The 19,602-nt window shown below is 34.8% G+C and overlaps 1 protein-coding gene and 1 pseudogene across 1 annotated transcript; both read left to right on the forward strand.

The window, feature by feature from the left end:
* The first annotated feature begins 1,106 nt into the window (after positions 1–1,106).
* Positions 1,107–4,435, forward strand: LOC109168403 (annotated as a pseudogene).
* A 7,514-nt stretch (positions 4,436–11,949) lies between these two features.
* Positions 11,950–14,658, forward strand: LOC109168472 (probable hexokinase-like 2 protein). Its single transcript, XM_019317496.1, has 9 exons — positions 11,950–12,319; positions 12,523–12,673; positions 12,754–12,939; positions 13,195–13,269; positions 13,374–13,529; positions 13,620–13,718; positions 13,798–13,928; positions 14,020–14,101; positions 14,191–14,658. The coding sequence occupies exons 1-9, from the start codon at positions 12,036–12,038 to the stop codon at positions 14,509–14,511; spliced, it is 1,485 nt and encodes a 494-aa protein (XP_019173041.1). The 5' UTR covers positions 11,950–12,035; the 3' UTR covers positions 14,512–14,658.
* The last annotated feature ends 4,944 nt before the right edge of the window (positions 14,659–19,602 follow it).

Below are 19,602 nucleotides of genomic sequence, written 5' to 3' on the forward strand. Positions count from 1 at the left end.
GCTACCGCTACCACCACCACCACCGTCGTTGCCACCACCGCCGCCACCACCACCACCACTATCGCCGCTACCACCACCACCACCATCGCCGCCACCACCACCACCACTGCCATCGCTACCGCCGCCGCCTCCACCACTGCCACCACCACCGTCGCCGCCGCCACCAGAACCACCACCCAGCAACACCACTGCCACCACCACCACAACCGTCGCCGCCCCACCACTGCCACCGCCACCATCACGACCACCACTACCACCCGAGCACCACCGCCGCCGCCGCCACCAGAACCACCACCCAGCAGCACCACCACCACCACCGCCACAACCGTCGCCGCCCCCACCACCACTGCCACAACCGTCACCGTCACCGTCACCACCGTCGCTCCCACCACTGCCACCACCACCGTAACGACCACCACTACCACCCGAGCACCACCGTCGCCGCCGCCGCCGCCACCAGAACCACCACCCAGCAGCACCACCGCCACCACCACCCCAGCACTACCACCACCCCAGCACCACCACCACCACCATCACCACCACCGCCACCACCATCGCCACCACCACCACCACCACCGCCACCGCTACCACCACCATCGCCACCATCACATATTTTTATAAGGGTATTTATGTCTTTTAAAACATATTTCATTTCTATTCCTTAAATCAAACAAACACTGTAATATAATTCCTAAAGTCTATTCCTTCCGCGAACCAAACAATAGAATACAATTCCTATTCTATTCCTGGCCTATTCCATTCCTTATGGAATAACATTCCTATTACCTCAAAATTCATTCGGTGAACCAAACATGCTGTAAAGGATTTTGAACTTCTAATCCTCTTTAAAAATAAGAGTGCACAACAATTAAGCTGGTTCTAAAAAAAAAAAAAAAAAAAAAAATTATACCCCTTTATGTAATTTATAAATTATTAAATAAAAATAAAGTTTTTGTAATACACACTATCAGCAATATCAATACCCACTGTGAGTTTTTTTTTTTTTAAGTTATTGTAAATTATAAATGAAATAATAAATGAGTTAGAAATTTGTAAACACAAATGGGTTTATTGAAAAACAGCTATCCCCGCGAAGTCTCAGTTCTCAACTCCTCCTCCCTTTTCCCGGGACAACCACCGCCGTCCACCGTAACTAGCAGCGGCGGCCATGGGGAACTGCAACGCGTGTATAAGACCAGAAGAAGCCGCGGCGAAAGGCAACAACAAGGCAGCCGACCGCGGGAAGAAGAAGAAGAGCAGAGAACGGCGGCCCAACCCGTACGCAGATTCCCCGGCTCCGATTCGGGTGTTGAAAGATTTCATCCCCAATACTCGAATTTCCGACAAGTATATCCTCGGCCGGGAACTGGGTCGAGGCGAGTTCGGCATCACCTACCTGTGCACCGACCGGGAGACCCGGGAAGCCCTGGCCTGCAAGTCCATCTCCAAGAAGAAGCTCCGCGCCTCCGCACCGCCGTGGATATCGAGGACGTCCGCCGCGAGGTGGCCATAATGTCGAGCCTCCCCGACCACCCCAACATCGTCAAGCTCCGGGCCACCTACGAGGACGAGGAGGCCGTCCACTTGGTGATGGAGCTTTGCGAAGGGGGTGAGCTTTTCGACAGAATCGTCGCCCGAGGTCATTACAGTGAAAGAGCCGCCGCCGCCGTGGCCAAGACCATAGCGGAGGTGGTGCGTATGTGTCACGCCAATGGAGTCATGCATCGAGACTTGAAGCCTGAGAACTTCTTGTTTGCCAATAAGAAAGAGAACTCTATGCTTAAAGCTATTGATTTTGGGTTGTCTGTATTTTTCAAGCCTGGTATGCTTTAGCAGATTTTCTCTTTACTTTTCAGTATATTACAAAGGATTTTATGATTTTTCTATCCTCTTTTTTCATTTAAAGTTCCATGGAGTATACATATTCACTGGGAGACTCAAAGAGGTGGGATGATTTTGGGTGATAGACTGATAGTTTCTCTTTTGTATTACTATTATCTTTAAAAATTTCTGCTTTTTGTTTAATTAGTATGGAAACACCCAATCATTATCCGATAGATTGACCATTACCCAAATCAAGAAGACCAATAGGTTGCACTTACCCGGGAGTCAAATTTGTAACTTTGGGCTTATCAAGCTAACAACATGATAAACTTGACTCGGGTTGCCCGCTTTTGAAATTACTTTGGGTTGCAGTCATAATTTGATGTTCATTTCTCTATTTGTATATAATGTATACATTAGTCTTAATCTTTGAGTTCTGTATGAATTCCCAACCTTAAAGCATATTTTCTTGAAGTAGCTTTTTCAAAGATTCTGTTTTGGGGTCAAATTGTTTGATTTTAGGTGGTTAATGTAATTGTGGTGAATGGTTATGAAGCATTTGTGTGTTAACCTTATCAACTTGTTTTTGAGCTTGTGTCATCCTCAAGAATTGAGTGAATATTGAAAGTTAAAATCTTGATGATTTCAGGTGAGAAATTTTCTGAGATTGTGGGGAGTCCATACTACATGGCACCTGAGGTTTTGAAGAGGAATTATGGAGCAGAGGTTGATATTTGGAGTGCTGGGGTTATCCTTTACATTTTGATATGTGGGGTTCCTCCATTCTGGGCTGGTATTCATTTTTGCCACTGTGCATGATGCGAGATGCCTGCCATTCCCCGTCTCATATGTTTAACTCTCGAATATTTCTGGTGCAGAAACTGAACAAGGGGTTGCTCTCGCGATTTTGAGGGGAGTGATTGATTTTAAGAGAGAACCGTGGCCTCAAGTTTCTGAAAGTGCGAGAAGTCTAGTTATGCAGATGCTCGAACCAGACCCTAAAAAGCGCTTAACTGCCCAACAAGTACTTGGTAAGGACTACCATGCATACTTACTTTGAATCTGGAAAGTTTCCTTGAGAACTTATATCTTTATTACAGATCACCCCTGGATTCAAAACGCTAAGAAAGCTCCAAATGCTCCTTTGGGCGATATAGTCAGGACACGTCTGAAGCAGTTTTCTCTTATGAATAAATTCAAAAAGAAAGCACTGCGGGTAAGCTGCTAACGTGTTTGTGTTAGTGGAAATTCACAATTGATTAAGTGTTCATCTGGACTGTGACATTCAATAAAGGACATCCTGGAAAACTTTTACTAGCTGAAAAGATGATAACATTTCTCATGTAGTTTATGCATTATCTAAGCAATCCTCGCCATATTATGATTTTACTTGGTTGTTTCTTCGAAAAATTTCAATGTACTTAATCCAAAACTCCTTTTCAAATGGTGTAATAGGTAATTGCAGAACACTTAACCATTGATGAGGTAGAAGTAATCAGAGAAATGTTCACGATGGTGGACACGGATGGTGATGGGAAAGTAACGTATGAAGAACTTAAAGCTGGACTCCAGAAAGTTGGCTCCAAGTTGTCAGAGCCCGAGATAAAGTTACTGATGGATGTGGTAACTATCTCTGTTTCCCTTAACATGTTGAAGTAATCTCGTTATTTCTATCTTCATTCTCTTACACTATGAGGTTAATAAGGTTGCTTCAGCTCTTGGAAACTTGGGATCAAGCGTTTACCACTACGCCAAAAGCTATAGCTGATAGCGAAGGCGTTACTTTATTTCCTTATAGACCTTCATTACATTTTCGACCTTTTTTACTGGCCTCCGCCCAATAGAAACCTCTACTCTATCAGTTATTAGATTTCAAGCTTTTTTTTTTTTGGGACTCTCACATTTATTGATTGTCGTTTAGTTTCAATCGTCTCTCTTATGGTGGATTTGAATATTGATTAGGCTGATGTTGACGGGAATGGTCTCCTGGACTATGGGGAGTTTGTAGCAGTTATAATTCACCTACAGAGAATGGAGAATGACGAGCATTTTCACAGAGTGTTCTTGTTTTTTGACAAAGATGGAAACGGGTACATTGATCTTGATGAGCTAAGAGAAGCTTTGGCTGATGAATCGGGTGAATGTGACATCAGTGTACTGAATGAGATTATGCGAGAAGTTGATTCAGATAAGGTTAGACTGAACGCTTAACTTCCATGTTTTTGAATGGATAAATGGTTTCAAAAACTAGTTTTGGTTTGTGCATTGGGTAATCGTCCATTTTTCAGGACGGGCAAATTAGTTACGAGGAGTTTGTTGCAATGATGAAAACTGGGACTGACTGGAGAAAGGCATCTCGGCAATACTCGAGAGAAAGGTTCAAGAGCCTCAGCCTTAATCTGATGAAGGATGGGTCTGTGCAGCTTCAGGATGGGCTAACCGGTGAAACGGTTGTGGTTTGAGTTCAACACCTTTCATGGCTTGCATCCATTTTGGATAACTTTACCTGACAACTTTGGTGTCTACATCTCCAAAAACATATAATTATTGGATTTGTGCTTGGAGTTTTGGGATTGTTTTGGAAGATAACATGTAGGTTAATTTTTGTTCAGAGGTTTTTGTAGTCGTAGGTAGGAGGTTGTGGTCAGATTGTATGTTGTCCCGTCTTTTTTTTTCTTTTATGTTTAGTGTATGTATGTATATGCACATTTCTAAATCCACAAAGCCACCAATATACTGAAAAATATCAATTATGTAAATGATATTTTCTTTCATTTTGTTTTCCCCTTCTGATTTATGTACTAAAGATCACCTGTGATATGTGTTGAGCATATAATCATTGATGTGCAATCTAACTGGAGAAATTTTAGTTGAGATGGAGCATATACTTCAATTATAAAATTCTATTGAATTGTTTTGACACTCAAGCTGTTATTAAAAGAACATTTCAAAACTTAATGCGATTTCTGGTCCAAGTAATCTTATTTGTCAAGTGGATGAATCATCCTTGGGTCCACATAACATCATTGATAATTGTTACAATAGAGCAAATTACACTTTTGGTCCTGTGACTATAGAGGGTGTGTTAATTTGGGTACATGACTTTTAGGGGGCGTTTGGTTCACGGAATCTTGAATTACCCTGGTAATCTGAGAAAGTTAATCTTATATTACCATGTTTGGTTGAGGTCATCTGCGAGGGAAGGTAATGCAACATTACTGCCACGTCAAAAATATGGTAATGTTGGAGGTAATCTGATTACAGAATTTTTATTAGGTAATGTGAGATTACTTTTCAATATTTTAAAATTGCCCTTGTTTATTCTTCTTTTATTCACAAGATTCATTAGACTCCATCAGACGAGAGACGCTTGATCTTTTTTTTTATTATTATTATTATTATTATTATTATTATTATTATTATTATTATTGAATTGCATCTTTCTAGTAGCATTCCATCATTATTATTATTATTATTGAATTGCATCTTTCCAGTAGCATTCCATCATCATTATTATTATTATTATTATTATTATTATTATTATTATTATTATTATTATTATTATAAGCATCTTGTTAAATTTTGAATTATGAAAAAAAAGACTTGCAATTTACACCTTTCAATTTATATGAGGGCATTTAAGTAATTGATGTAATATACCCTAAAATATACCCTTCAACCAAAAAGTTAATGTTACATTCCTGCAACTTTAACCAAACACATCAGGTAATCTTACATTCCCAAAATCTCACATTACTTACCCCCAGGTAATAGGATTACCTGGGGTAATCAAAGATTCCGTGAACCAAACGACCCCTTAACTATCATTTTTTTTTAGCAGATTTGGTCCTCCCGGCCAAATTGCCGGTGGAATTTGGCCGGAAAGACGTTCGACTTTTTAAATCAAATATTGGTGGGGGTAATTCGGTATTTTTAATTGTTGAACCGAATTACCCCCACCAATATTTGATTTAAAAAGTCGAACATCTTTCCGGCCAAATTCCACCGGCAATTTGGCCGGGAGGACCAAATCTGCTAAAAAATGATAGTTAAAGGACTAAATTGTTAGTTTTAAAAGTCACGTACCCAAATTAACACACCCCCTATAGTCACAGGACCAAAAGTGTAATTTGCTCTGTTACAATATTATGACTTGCTTTGGTTTTTTTTGTCCGCATCTACAATTTTAATAAGAGCTAATAATGTTAGACCCTTAACTGAAACAAAAAAAAATGTCAACAGTATTGTTTCTTAAAATGGATGATTCATATTATTTTGATTTTAATAATTTTTTTTTAATGATTTTTTCTTATTTACCCTATATTATTTTCTTCCCTTAAATAACTTAAATTCTGTTATTATAAACTTTAGTAACCGAATATTCCGTTAACTATTTATTATTTTTAACTTACTCATTAATTTTTATAATAAAGGTCTTAGGTTCGAACCTCATCCCAATTAAGTTGAGATAATTGTTAAATATATACTACGAATATGTTAAAATGTATTATATATATATATATATATATATATATATATATATATATATATATATATATAAAATTTAACATAAACTTGGATCAAATAATTAGTCCAACTAAATGCATAACATTCAAAGTTAAACATCAAAGATTATAAATAAGGAACTTTAAAAATCATTTGATTTTTATGCATTTAAAAAAAAACAAATTTAGGTTAATTTTTTTTTTCATTTAATTAATCTTCTTTTGATTATTTAGATCAGAACAAAACTTAATATTTCAATTATACTTTTGCATTATTGGTATGATTGGTATTAATATTTTTTGTATGTATTTTTATAATGGTACAATTGTACATTACTTTATAAATATTAAACTATTATTTTTTTATTGGACAAAATTGTTCTTACATCATTGTCAGGCCTACGCGACCTAACTACAAAGTTGTTGATCATAAATACAATTACACTTGGACTCTAAAACGGTAGGGTCATTTTTCAAAGAATTGACAATGTTGACATCCCACTGGCTCCAATTGAACAAGTTTACACATCAGAATTTTATTAATGCATGAAAACTTCTAAAGAAATTTGTAAATTAATTTTTACTATATCATTATAACAATATCTATTGTAATTATATATTTTGAATTATTTATTACCATCAACTGATCTATTGACAGAAATTGTAACAATTGTCATTTACAAACTCTCAAAACAATTTGTCTCAACAACGAATGTAAATTAAAAAAAAAATTAATGATTTCATTATTGTTGATAAAAAGTATGTACATCACTATATTACTCTTATAGTCTTATTAAATTAAATAAATTAGTAGCTACAACAAAAAAATAATACATATGCATTTAATTAATTTAGAATTAGATGTCTATAATGCCTTTATTTTTTTTAAAAAAAAATATTCATTATAAAAAAATTAAAAAGAGATATAATTTCATTAGTTATATTATCTTTATTTTCTACAATTCAAAGATTCATTACCTTCAAATTTATTAATTTATTATATTCACTACATTGTTCATTTTCTTCTTTTTACATTATCTTGTAATTAAGTATCAAAGTTATAATACAAAATATGTTATATATATTTATTTACCAAGTATTTTATACAAATATTGCCATTACGGTAATTTACGAGTCCACATAGTTGTATGGACTACGGTCCAAACGATGTTATTGAATTTTATGAATTAGAATAATGTATTCTATGTGTTAGAATAATGAAACTTCTAAGATAAGATAATATACTTTATAAGTTAAAATAATGTACATTATGAGTTATAAAAATGTAGAGTTAATACCCAAAATCGTCCTCGACTATAGTGATTTTTCTCAATTTCGTCCTAAACGACTTTGGTGACCTAATATCGTCCCAGACTTTTGTGTTTCGCTCAATTTAATCCTCCATTTGTTATTCCGTCAAATTGGTGTTAAATAAAGGGACAATTCAGTAATGTCAATACTGATCTCTCTTTACTTTCAACTTGTGAAGTGCGAAATTCCTCTTTCTTGTACGAATTACACCCAGAATTACTCCCGGACCTGCAAATCAAATTTTATATTCACAATTTTAGGAGTAATTCTGGGAGTAATTCGTAAATAAAATAAAAATAAAAAAAAAAAAGATTTCGCAGTTCACATGTCTATGAGTAAAGAGATGCCAATATTAAAATTACTGAATTGTCTATTTATTTAACACCAAATGGACAGAATAACAAATGAGGGACTAAATTGAGCAAAAACACAAAAGTCTGGGACTAAATTGAGCGAAACACAAAAGTCTGGGACGATATTAAATCACCAAAGTCGTTTAGGATGAAATTGAGAAAAACCACTATAGTCGAGGACGATTTTGGGTATTAACTCTAAAAATGTATGTTGCAGTGGATTGTGTTAAAAAAAAAAAAAAAAAAAAAGTACTCCTTCCGTCCCGAATTAATTGTCTTATTTGCTTTTTGCATGCATTTTAATGAATTAAAGTAAATGCTACGTATTTTCCAATTATGCCCTCGCTTTTAAACTTTTGGAAATAAAAGCAATAAAGAAAGCAAAAGTCATAAGGGTAATTTGAAAAAAATAGAATGATGGTGATGTTCAATTTTAGAAAGATGTCAATATTTTGGGACAAACTAAAAAAAGAAAGTAAGACAGATAAAATGGGACAGAAAGAGTAAATGAAACGATATCATTTTTAGACCGTGGTCCACGCAATAACTATTCGCAAATTATGCCCTGGACCCGTGTCCACAATGCATTGTGGACACGAGTCCAAAACGACATCATTTTTAGGGAAAACGCGTCATTCCAATTTAAAAAAAAAAATTGATTTTGTCTCGCCATTAAAGCCGTTATTCGTTTGTGCCATTATGAATGTACAGTTATGGGATTATGAATGTACAGTTATGGAATTATGAATGTAAGTTATAAAATTATGAACACAGAGCTCTGACATTATGAATTTACAATTATGAACATATAGTGATAAAATTATGAACATAGAGCTCTTAAATTGTGAACATGGAGCTTCGAAAATTATGAATTTACAGTTATTGAATTATGAATGTACAGTTACGAAATTATGAATGTACAGTTATGCAATTATGAAAGTACAGTTATGCAATTATGAATGTACAGTTATGGAATCATGAATGTACAGTTATGGAATTATGAACACAGAGCTCTGACATTATGAACTTACAATATGAACATACAGTGATAAAATTATGAACATAGAGTTTCGAAAATTATGAATTTACAGTTATTGAATTATGAATGTACAGTTATATAATTATGAATGTACAGTTATACAATTATGAACACAGAGCTCTGACATTATGAACTTACAATTATGAACATATAGTGATAAAATTATGAACATATACTCATATAACAAAGTGATCTGAAATTTTAGAAAAAAACAAAAAATGAAAGAGAACGGTGTCATTAACGACACCGTTACCATGCTAGACACGAGTCCATAGCATAACGATTGATAACTATTGTTGCCATTACTTAATCCTTAATACCCGATCCAGAAGGTAACACTTCTGGTCTATTCCATAAAGTAAAAAATCTTTCATTCCCATTGGAAAATTTTATTGTAGGCCATGTAAAAAAATAAAAACATCGTTTGAAGTTTTTTTTCATTAATAATAAGAATAAACGGCAAATTTCGTTATAGTTCATGTATTAACCTTTCTCATTTTTCAATTTTTATTTTATACACATTGTATAGGTTAGTTTCATTACAGCATTACTACAGTATCATTTTAATTCAATTACAGTTTCATTGATAATATACACTTAATATGTAAGACTCACTATTCAATTGCATTTTAGATAAAATGTAGTTTCAATATAGCACCACTAAAGTAACATTATTATTTAACTACAGTTCCTTTTGAAAATTTACACTCAATATATAAGAAATGTTATTCAGTTTCATTTTATAAACACTATAATTTTTTTTTTTAAAATCACCTCAAAATGTAATGGACATAATTGCTGTCATTTCTTTATATTAAAAAACAGTATCGTTTTGGCCATGGTCAATTGTTTAATAATCGATTCTCAGTCCTACCCTTTAACATCTTCCAACTCAATGCCCGCAAATTATGCTGTGCAACCGAATGCACCATGCGCATGGTGCATACGATGCAAAACGACGTCGTTTTGGTTAAAAAACGCGCGTCCCACTTAAAAAAGAAATCAGGTTCAATTCCCGACAATAGCATTTTTATATATCCATAAATTCGTAACAATATATCCATAAATTCATAACTATATATCCACAAATTCATAACTATATATCCACAGTGAATGAATGAAGTAAAAATCCACAATGAATGAACTAAATATCCACAATGAATGAATTAAATATCCACAATGATTGAACTAAATATCTACAATGAATGAACTAAATATCCATAAATTCATAACTATATATCCATAAATTCATAACTATATATCCACAGTGAATGAATGAAGTAAATATCTACAATGAATGAACTAAATATCCACAATGAATGAACTAAATACCAATAAATTCATAACTATATATCCACAATAATGCTATTGCCGAGAATCGAACCTGGATTTTTTTTTTTTAAGTGGGACGCGCGTTTTTAGTCAACACGATATCGTTTTGCATCGTATGCACCATGCGCATGGTGCATTCGGTTGCACAGCATAACTATTGCTCAATGCCAGTATGTCACGGCAAATTATGTTGTGCATCCGTATGCACCATGCATGGTGCATATGGATGCAAAAACGACGTCATTTTATTAAAAACGCGTGTCTCCCCTTAAAAAGAAAAATTCAGGTTCGATTCTCACCAACAACATATGAACTAAAATTCCAGAATCGATGAACTATAATTCCAGAATCGATGAACTATAATTCCAGAATCGATGAACTATAATTCCAGAATCTATAAACTAAAATTCCAGAATCTAATCTATGAACTAAAAATTCCAGAATGAATGAACTAAAATTCCAGAATCTATGAACTAAAATTTCAGAATCGATGAACTACTCAATGAACTATAATTCCAGAATCAATGAACTAAAATTCTATAATCTATGAACTAAAATTTCAAAATAAATGAACAACATAATGCTGTTGCTGGGAATCGAACCTGAATTTTTTTTTTAAGGGGAGACGCGCGTTTTTAATAAAACGACGTCGTTTTTACATCTGTATGCACCATGCATGGTGGATAGTTATGCTGTGGGCTCGTGCCCAGCGTGCTTCATGTGCACGGATAACGGTGCCGTCAAGCACCGTTATCTTCTTTTTCTTTTTTTCTTTTTTTTTTTTTTTTTTTAATTTAATTTCAGACCGCTTCGTTATAGGAGCATATATTCACAGCTTTGTGTTCATAATTTCATAACTGTACATTCATAATTCCATAACTATACATTCATAATTCCGTAACTGTACATTCATAATTCCGTAACTGTACATTCATAATTCAATAACTGTAAATTCATAATTTTCGAAGCTCTATGTTCATAATTGTAAGTTCATAATGTCAGAGTTCTATGTTCATAATTTCATAACTGTACATTCATAATTCCATATTGTATATTCATAATTCCATACCGAACATTCATAATTTTCGAAGCTCTATGTTCATAATTGTAAGTTCATAATTCCATAACTATACATTCATAATTCTATAACTGTACATTCATAATGTCATAACTGTATATTCATAATTTCATAATGAATATGCCGTTAACGCCGTTAACGACGTTTCGAACAAATTTTTTTTTTTAATTAAAATAGCGTCGTTTTCACGGAAAACGACGCCATTTTAGCGTCGTGCGCACCTTGCAAGGTGCGCACGTGCGCATAGCATAATTTGTCATGCATGGTGCATACGGACGCACAGCATAACTATCTGTATGTCACCATGGTTAAGCCCATAACATATGGGCTAAAAGGGCGAATTGGGCAATTAATCCCAATAAAGTTTCGAGCCCGCCCAACTAATGAGATGGATTGAAGGATTTGAAGCACGTTCGCAAACACCATGAAACCCGTTCATCGGTGCAGGAATGTCGTTCTTCTGTTACTGGAGAGTTGCGATCGAGATCAGCGGACGCTGAGAAGAAGGTGAGCGAGCAGACAAGATAATTTGGAACAATTACATTAATTCAATGCTAAGAAATTAAAGACGAAGGAAAAAAAGGGATCAGAGAATGGAGATGAGGAAGGAAGTGGTGGTTTTGGCTGCATTGACGACGGTTTCCACGGTTGTAGCGGCAACACTCCTAGTGAGGAGCTGGAAGCGACGGAGCGAACGGCGGTGGATCCATGCACACCGCATTCTCCGGAAATTCGCCAGGGACTGCGCCACCCCCGTCCACAAACTTCGCAATATCGCCGACGATATCGTTTCTGACATGCGGGACGCCCTCTCTTCCATTCAGAAATGCAGTAGCCTCCAAATTCTTCCCGGCGACGTCGCTTCACTTCCCACTGGGTACTCTCTACTCTCTCTCTCTCTCTCTTAGCTTCTCCGTAATTATTTAGGGAGTATGTAATATGTTTATGTCCCCAAATTCGATGCAGTAATTTGAATTGGTCTAAATTATAGAATTTCGATATACGTACATCTACAGATGTATATGCATTAGGTAAAATGTTTGTGTTACTAGCTAAATTGCGATTTGTACGTGGTTGCAGGGAGGAGGTAGGATTACATTATGGGATAAATCTTCGTGGAGATAATTTCTTAGTTCTGCGAGCCAGGCTTGGAGGGAAGAGAGAACCAGTTACAGAATTGTCCAAACAGGAAATTGTAATTCCTCCAGAAGTGATCAAGGGCACTTACAAGGTATTCTCAGAACACTCAATTTTAAAATGTGCATTCTTCAAGTTTTGTTTTGAATCTCTTTTAATTTCTGTGGTTTTCAGGATTTATTTGATTTGATTGCTTTGGAGCTAGCGAAATTTATTTCAACGCATGGTGAGAGCACTAAAGATATGCAGGGACATAGTAAACTTGGATTCACCATATCACAGCCGCTTCCTGTGGTGGAAGCTACAGCCTCCATGGACGCAGCCATCATCAATTTGAAGGGTTCAACAATTGAAGACACAGTTGAGTGTTGCATCCCTTTTTATCAGATCCAAGAATTAATACTATATCTTAACTAGTTAAATATCTTTAATTGCATTTATTTACTACTCAGTTTGTTCTCAAGTGTCTTGCATTGTTTCAGACATCAAAGTTCCTAAACTAAGTTGAATGCAGATGTATAATTGAATAGGAGCTTATAAACTAAGTTGATTGCATTATATTGAATCTGTTTGAAGCTAGGACTTGGCTGACTATATTTCTATGAAAAATATCAGGAGAAGGATGTGTATGTAAAGGAAATCAATAATTGTTTGGAAAAGCATGGTGTGGATTTGCGAGTGCTTGGATTGGTAAGATGCTAAGTATAAGCTTCCTAATTCACATTTAGCCAACTCCATGCAATTTTTGGCAGAAGAACTCTTTCAATGTATGTTTAGGGAGGCTAATTGTACAGGTTGATGACACGGTTGGAGTTTTGGCTGGAGGAAGATACTACAGTAGAGAAAGTGTGGCCGCTGTCACTCTAGGAATGGGCACAAATGTTGTATATGTAGATTCAGCTCAAGCCGTACAAAAATGGCCTGGCAAGCTTCCACAATCCAGCGAATTTGTGAGAGTGCCTGGCAATCACAAATTCTGTGTTTTAGAATTTCTTGGAAAGAAAATAGATCCATAGTCATAACTGTGTTGGTGTTTGCAGGTTATTGATATGCAATGGGGAGACTTCTATTCCAGTCATCTTCCAGTAACAGAGTTCGATGTTTCTTTAGACACTGAAAGTACAATTCCTGGCTACAGGGTGATAATCTTTAAATGCTTTTTCCTGTTTCCCATTCAGATACCCTCATGGCATTCATTGCTAAACGTTTTGGTTTCAGAGATTTGAGAAGCTGATTTCAGGTGTGTATTTAGGAGAGATTGTTAGAAGAGTCTTGCTTAAGATAGCTCAAGAAACAGGTTTATTTGGAGACTCTGTGCTACCTAAACTTGCAACTCCATACGTGTTAAGGTAAAACATGTTTTCTTTTATAGATAATAAATACTAATATGTCTGTCCTATATTGTATGATTGTATGAATACCAAATCCGGTTTCTTCCAGGTCACGAGATATGGCTGCAATGCATCAGGACATGTCAGAGGACTATGAAGTAATCAATGAAAAACTAAAAGAGATTTTTGAGGTAATTTAATCTTTTTTCATCTTAGTATGGTTGCATAATAAGTCTCCAATTCCTGCTTCTTAAGACAAGCAGTGTGGTGAATATTTCAGATTACAGATTCCACTCAAATCCAAAGGGAAATTGTTGCAGACATCTGTGACATTGTTGCACAGCGTGCAGCTCGACTGATTGGAGCTGGAATTATAGCGATCGTAAACAAGCTTGAAAGACTCACAAACAGAATAAGTATAATCACAGTAGACGGTGGACTATATGACAACTATCGCGTCTTCAGAAGCTATCTCAACAGCAGCGTGTGGGAGATGCTGGGGAACGAGCTCTCAGACAACGTCATACTAGAAAACTCGCATGGCGGTTCAGGTGCTGGTTCCATCTTCCTAGCCGCTTCGCATTCCCAACACTTAGATTAATTCCTAGTAACCAACATTCTTCTTTCCCTGGACTTCTAATCATCCATTTGATGCTTCTTTTTTTTTTTTTTCAAAAAGAACTGTGCTTTGCTATGAGTGAGCACTGAAACGAGACAAAGTTTGAAAATGACATGAGATGAGTGGGAAAAACATAAACCAGATGGATTCATTGTCCTGTTGTTTGTCTAGTAGCTCTGCATGATTTGTGCAATGATGAATATAGAGAAAACGCAAAGAGAATTGATCACTGCCATACAAGACTGCTCCAGTACAGACACAGACAATGCGTTCTGTACTTAACCAGAAATACTTTTGAACCTTACAATAAGTCCAATTTAAATTGGGCCCTCCCCAAAGATTCGTGTGTGGCCTAACTCAAGCCCATGCCCACTTAACTTAAATGAATAAAAGTGCAATCTAGTGTACTCCCCATTCAACATAAGGCTTCAAAAAGAATCCCTCAAGAGTTTGGGATAGTTGGTAAGCGGATTACAACCCGAATTCAATAGTGTGGATGTAAGGAATCATTAGAATTCACAGTTGTTTAATTAAGTAGTGCAATAGAAAAAGTTTGTCATGGAAGTTGAGGCAAGTTTCAACCACTACTAAGAGGACCACCATACCAGAAGCTGAATATTTTAAAATCTCCCTTGGCTGTTGTAACCCGTGATGAAGTACATCATGGCCCTCTTGATTCAAATCCCATATAATCATAATTCAATACATTTTTTTCTCACAAAAGGTTGAATACCCAACTCCAAAAGCATCCACCAATCCGACAAAATATTTAGGAAGATGTAAATTTCGATGACTCAATGACTCAATAAGTAGAGTCAAATGTCGATACGCACAAAGGATCTGCACACTTTAAACATAATTTTCATACTGTCATTGCTGAAAGGTTTGCACCTTAGTCTCATGCCCCATAATTGATCTTCTAGATATTGGCATGCTATGTGGCAGTTGGATAAGACGATTACAATATAATTCCTTTGAATATGAGATATGTAAGAGCTGCACGCACAATTTGTAAAAGTGCAGAACTAAAAAACACAACATAATACGTACGTACTTACACGAATAATACTCTGCTAATTTGTAATGACAAGCAAAATTTAACGTATTAGCGTTGTCGTCAGTCTGTATATAGGATAATAATTGGAATTTGGAAAGTGGAAGAGACAAAGCGGCACAACATCCAAAGCCTAAATAAAATACAGTACTGGTTGGGAAAAGAGAATAGATTTATGTTGATAGAACGTGTTTTGTGGTGTGGAAAAGCATCGGGCTATGGGGAGCCTTAATGGAGCCCAAGGTTTAGTTTTGAGAAACCCCATAATTGATCTCCTCTGCCCTAATGTACTCAAAAAAAAAAAAAATAATTGATCTCCTCTGCCCTAACAACGGTTAGAGTTAAATGTAATATGATGACTTTTTATGAGCACTAAATATTAATTTTTTTGAGTAAATACTCAAAATGGTTCTTTGACTATAGCTAAATTCATAATTAGTCCTTGATTTTCAATTTCAACCAATTAAGTCCTTAATTTTGTAATTTTGACGCGATTTGGTCCTCCATCTATTTGACCGTTTGTTGACCGTGATCGACGATTTCCAGAAGAACCTTCAGCTCTCGTCAGAGCACGTGGAGGACTCCAGGATGACGTTGCACTGGTTCGGAAACACACCATCTTCTTCGCTCTGGTACGAACTCAACTACATTGAATCTAAAGGGAGGATGAAGAAAGGCGACCAGATTTGGTAGATTGCTTTCGACAGTGCATTAAAATGTAACAGTGTGGTTTGGAAATGCAACCAAAACCTTAAAAAACCGACGATGGACCATGAAATTACATATATATCCTCAAAAATCACAGTCAATAAACTGTCAAATAGACAGAGGACCAAATTGTGTTAAAATTACAAAGTTAAGGACTTAATTGGTTGAAATTGAAAGTCAAGGACTAATTTGTTAATTTAGCTATAGTCGAGGGACCATTTTAAGTATTTACTCAATTTTTTTATTGTTTTCATACTCCTGTTGATAAGATTCAATCATTGATTATTGTTTTCAAATTTTACTTTGATAACTAACTAAGCTATTCAGACTAGACTAACTTAATAAGTTGTTGAGTTAGTGTAATTTTTTTTAAATTTTTTTTTTTGTCATATCAGGGTGTAGGCTCTGGAAAATGAAATAATTTCATCTTTGTAAATAAGAATTGATCTACTTCACTCACATTGGTCGCCCTCCGGCCGAAGGGGCACAAATGGTAAATTGCATAATGGCCACTACAGCTTTCACGATATTATTATAATTATTAGTTTCAGTTTTCCAGACAGGTCATAAGGATTTTATATATGTATATATATCCAAGAATGGTCCCAAGAGTTGGTTGTCGTTTTGTGGATTTGGGTGCGGGGTTAGAGGTTAGTAGGGGCGAGACATAACATATTCGTAAATCGTAGCGTCTGCTTCAACGTACATGTTTAGCCACTGCTCCAATAATGCAGAGGCGCAATACACTTATGGACTAAGTGTTGTGTATAGTACGGATTACTATTGCAATCAAACCAACCCAAAAAAAAACACTTATAGTGAATCATGCATTAGTTTAATATCTACCTCTTAATAATATCGACTCTTAAAGTTCGAAAGCCAATCTACCTCAGTCATAAAATTTGAAAACATATTCCTTTCTCGTAGGGATGGCAACACGGCGGGGTGGTGCGAGGGCAGGGAGTATACTCTCCGACCTCGTCTCTGTCCCAGCAGGGAATTGAAAATAGTTCACATTCTTGTTCCCGTGGAGAATTAAGCGGGACGGAGATTCCCCGTCCTCGGTCAACTCTTATTCAAAATCTTAAATTAGTATAAACTAAAAATATAAGTCTCTCTTTCTATATATATATATATATATATATATATGTGTGTGTGTGTGTGTGTGTGTGTGTGTGTGTGTGTGTGTGTGTGGCTATTCAGGTGAGAATGGGTTGTCCATGAGAGACTAAGAACCAATCACAGCTATCCACATGTCCAGATCTAACGGATCAAAAATACTGATTTTTTTTAAAAAAAAAAAACACATTGACATTTTTGTAAATAAATGAGCATTGAATTGCAAGTAAATTGTGTTAAAAGTGCAAGTACCAGTTTCATATAGTGCACCTAAGTGCAAGTAAAATGTAGTAAAAGTGCAACAAATACTATATATATATATATATATATATATATATATATATATATATATATAAACATAATAAGTGTCAATACAAGTTATGTCCTTGATTTTTGTCCCTTTTTTATATGCTAATAAATGTATACATTGTGCTTTAATTGTTGTACATTCATTTGCATTGGACAAAATCACCATTATACCGTTATAACACCGTTAGTTTTTAATATATCTACCAATCTTACCATACACCTACATCTATCATATCTTTTTCCTATTTTTAATTATCATTTTATTAAAATTATCAAATAACAATTAATTTAATTATAAATTATATTTTAATTAAATATTATATGAATGTTAAATTATATATGTGTACCATATATATATATATATATATATATATATATATATATATATATATATATATAATATGTATGTGTATGTATATTATTTGTGTATCTATATCAATATATCATATATGTGAGTGTTAGCTTAGTATTATTTGTAAATTATTATTATATAAAAGTATAATTTATTTTTTTTTGTTTTGATCACTATATTATTCAAATATATGATAATTCAAAAGTATCATCAGTTTAAGAAATTGCAAAACATAATTTTAACTAATTTTTTAAATTTTGTTACTTACAAATATTTTAATATTGGGCATAAGTTTTCGCGTATCGCGCGTACAAAATGCTAGTATATATATATATATATATATATATATATATATAAAATTATTCGGAGACAGGGCGGGGCGGTAAGGGTATTTCCGTACCCAATAAAAAATTACATACATTCTCCGTCTATGTCATTGTTCACCAAAATTTTCTTATCCCCAACCCCGTCAGGACCGAAATCGAGAATCACCGTCGGAGACGGGACAAATTGTTATCTCAACTTTCAAGTTAAGAAGGTCGATCAGCCAAGCTAGAAGTTCAATTATACCCGCTTATTGACACAACAGTCAATATGATGATATATGTGGTTATTTATGACTTATATTCGCAAATATAATAACTACTAGCATTTTGTATACGCGATGCGCGAAAACCTATGCCCAATATTAAAATATTGTTAAGTAACAAAATTTAAAAAATTAGTTAAAATTATAAGTGATGATACATTGATACTTTTGAATTATCATATATTTGAATAATATAGTGATCAAAACAAAACAAAAAAAATATATATTTTTATATAATAATAATTTACAAATAATATTAAGCTAACACCCACATATATGATATATTGACACACACACACACACACACACACACACACACACACACACACACACACACACACACACACACACACACACATATATATATATATATATATATATATATATAATTTAACATTCATATAAATATTTAATAAAATATAATTTATAATTAAATTAATTGTTATATGATAATTTTAATAAAATGATAATTAAAAATAAGAAAAAGATATGATAGATGTAGGTGTATGGTAAGATTGGTTGATATATTAAATACTAACGGTGTTATAACGATGTAAGGGCGATTTTGTCCAATACAAATGTAATGTACAACAATTAAAGCAAAATTTATATATTTACTAGCATATAAAAAAGGGACAAAAATCAAGGACATAACTTGTATTGGCATATATTATGTTTTTAGATTTGTCACTTAAAATTATATGTTGGGATTATAGTGTTGAGATTAATACCAACATTACTATTAGGGGGCGTTTGGTTCAGGTCATCTTAGATTACCTAGGTAATCTGAGTTTGGTAATGTTATATTACCTTGTTTGGTTCAAGTTATAAGATTACCTGGTAATGTTACATTACCTGAAAGCTGATGTGGCGGTAATGTTTCAAGGTAATGTGATTACCCCCATTTTTTTAGGTAATCTTAGATTACCTTGAATTATTCCA

Source organism: Ipomoea nil, unplaced genomic scaffold, assembly GCF_001879475.1.
Source record: "Ipomoea nil cultivar Tokyo-kokei standard unplaced genomic scaffold, Asagao_1.1 scaffold3199, whole genome shotgun sequence".
In the NCBI taxonomy this organism is placed as follows: domain Eukaryota; kingdom Viridiplantae; phylum Streptophyta; class Magnoliopsida; order Solanales; family Convolvulaceae; genus Ipomoea; species Ipomoea nil.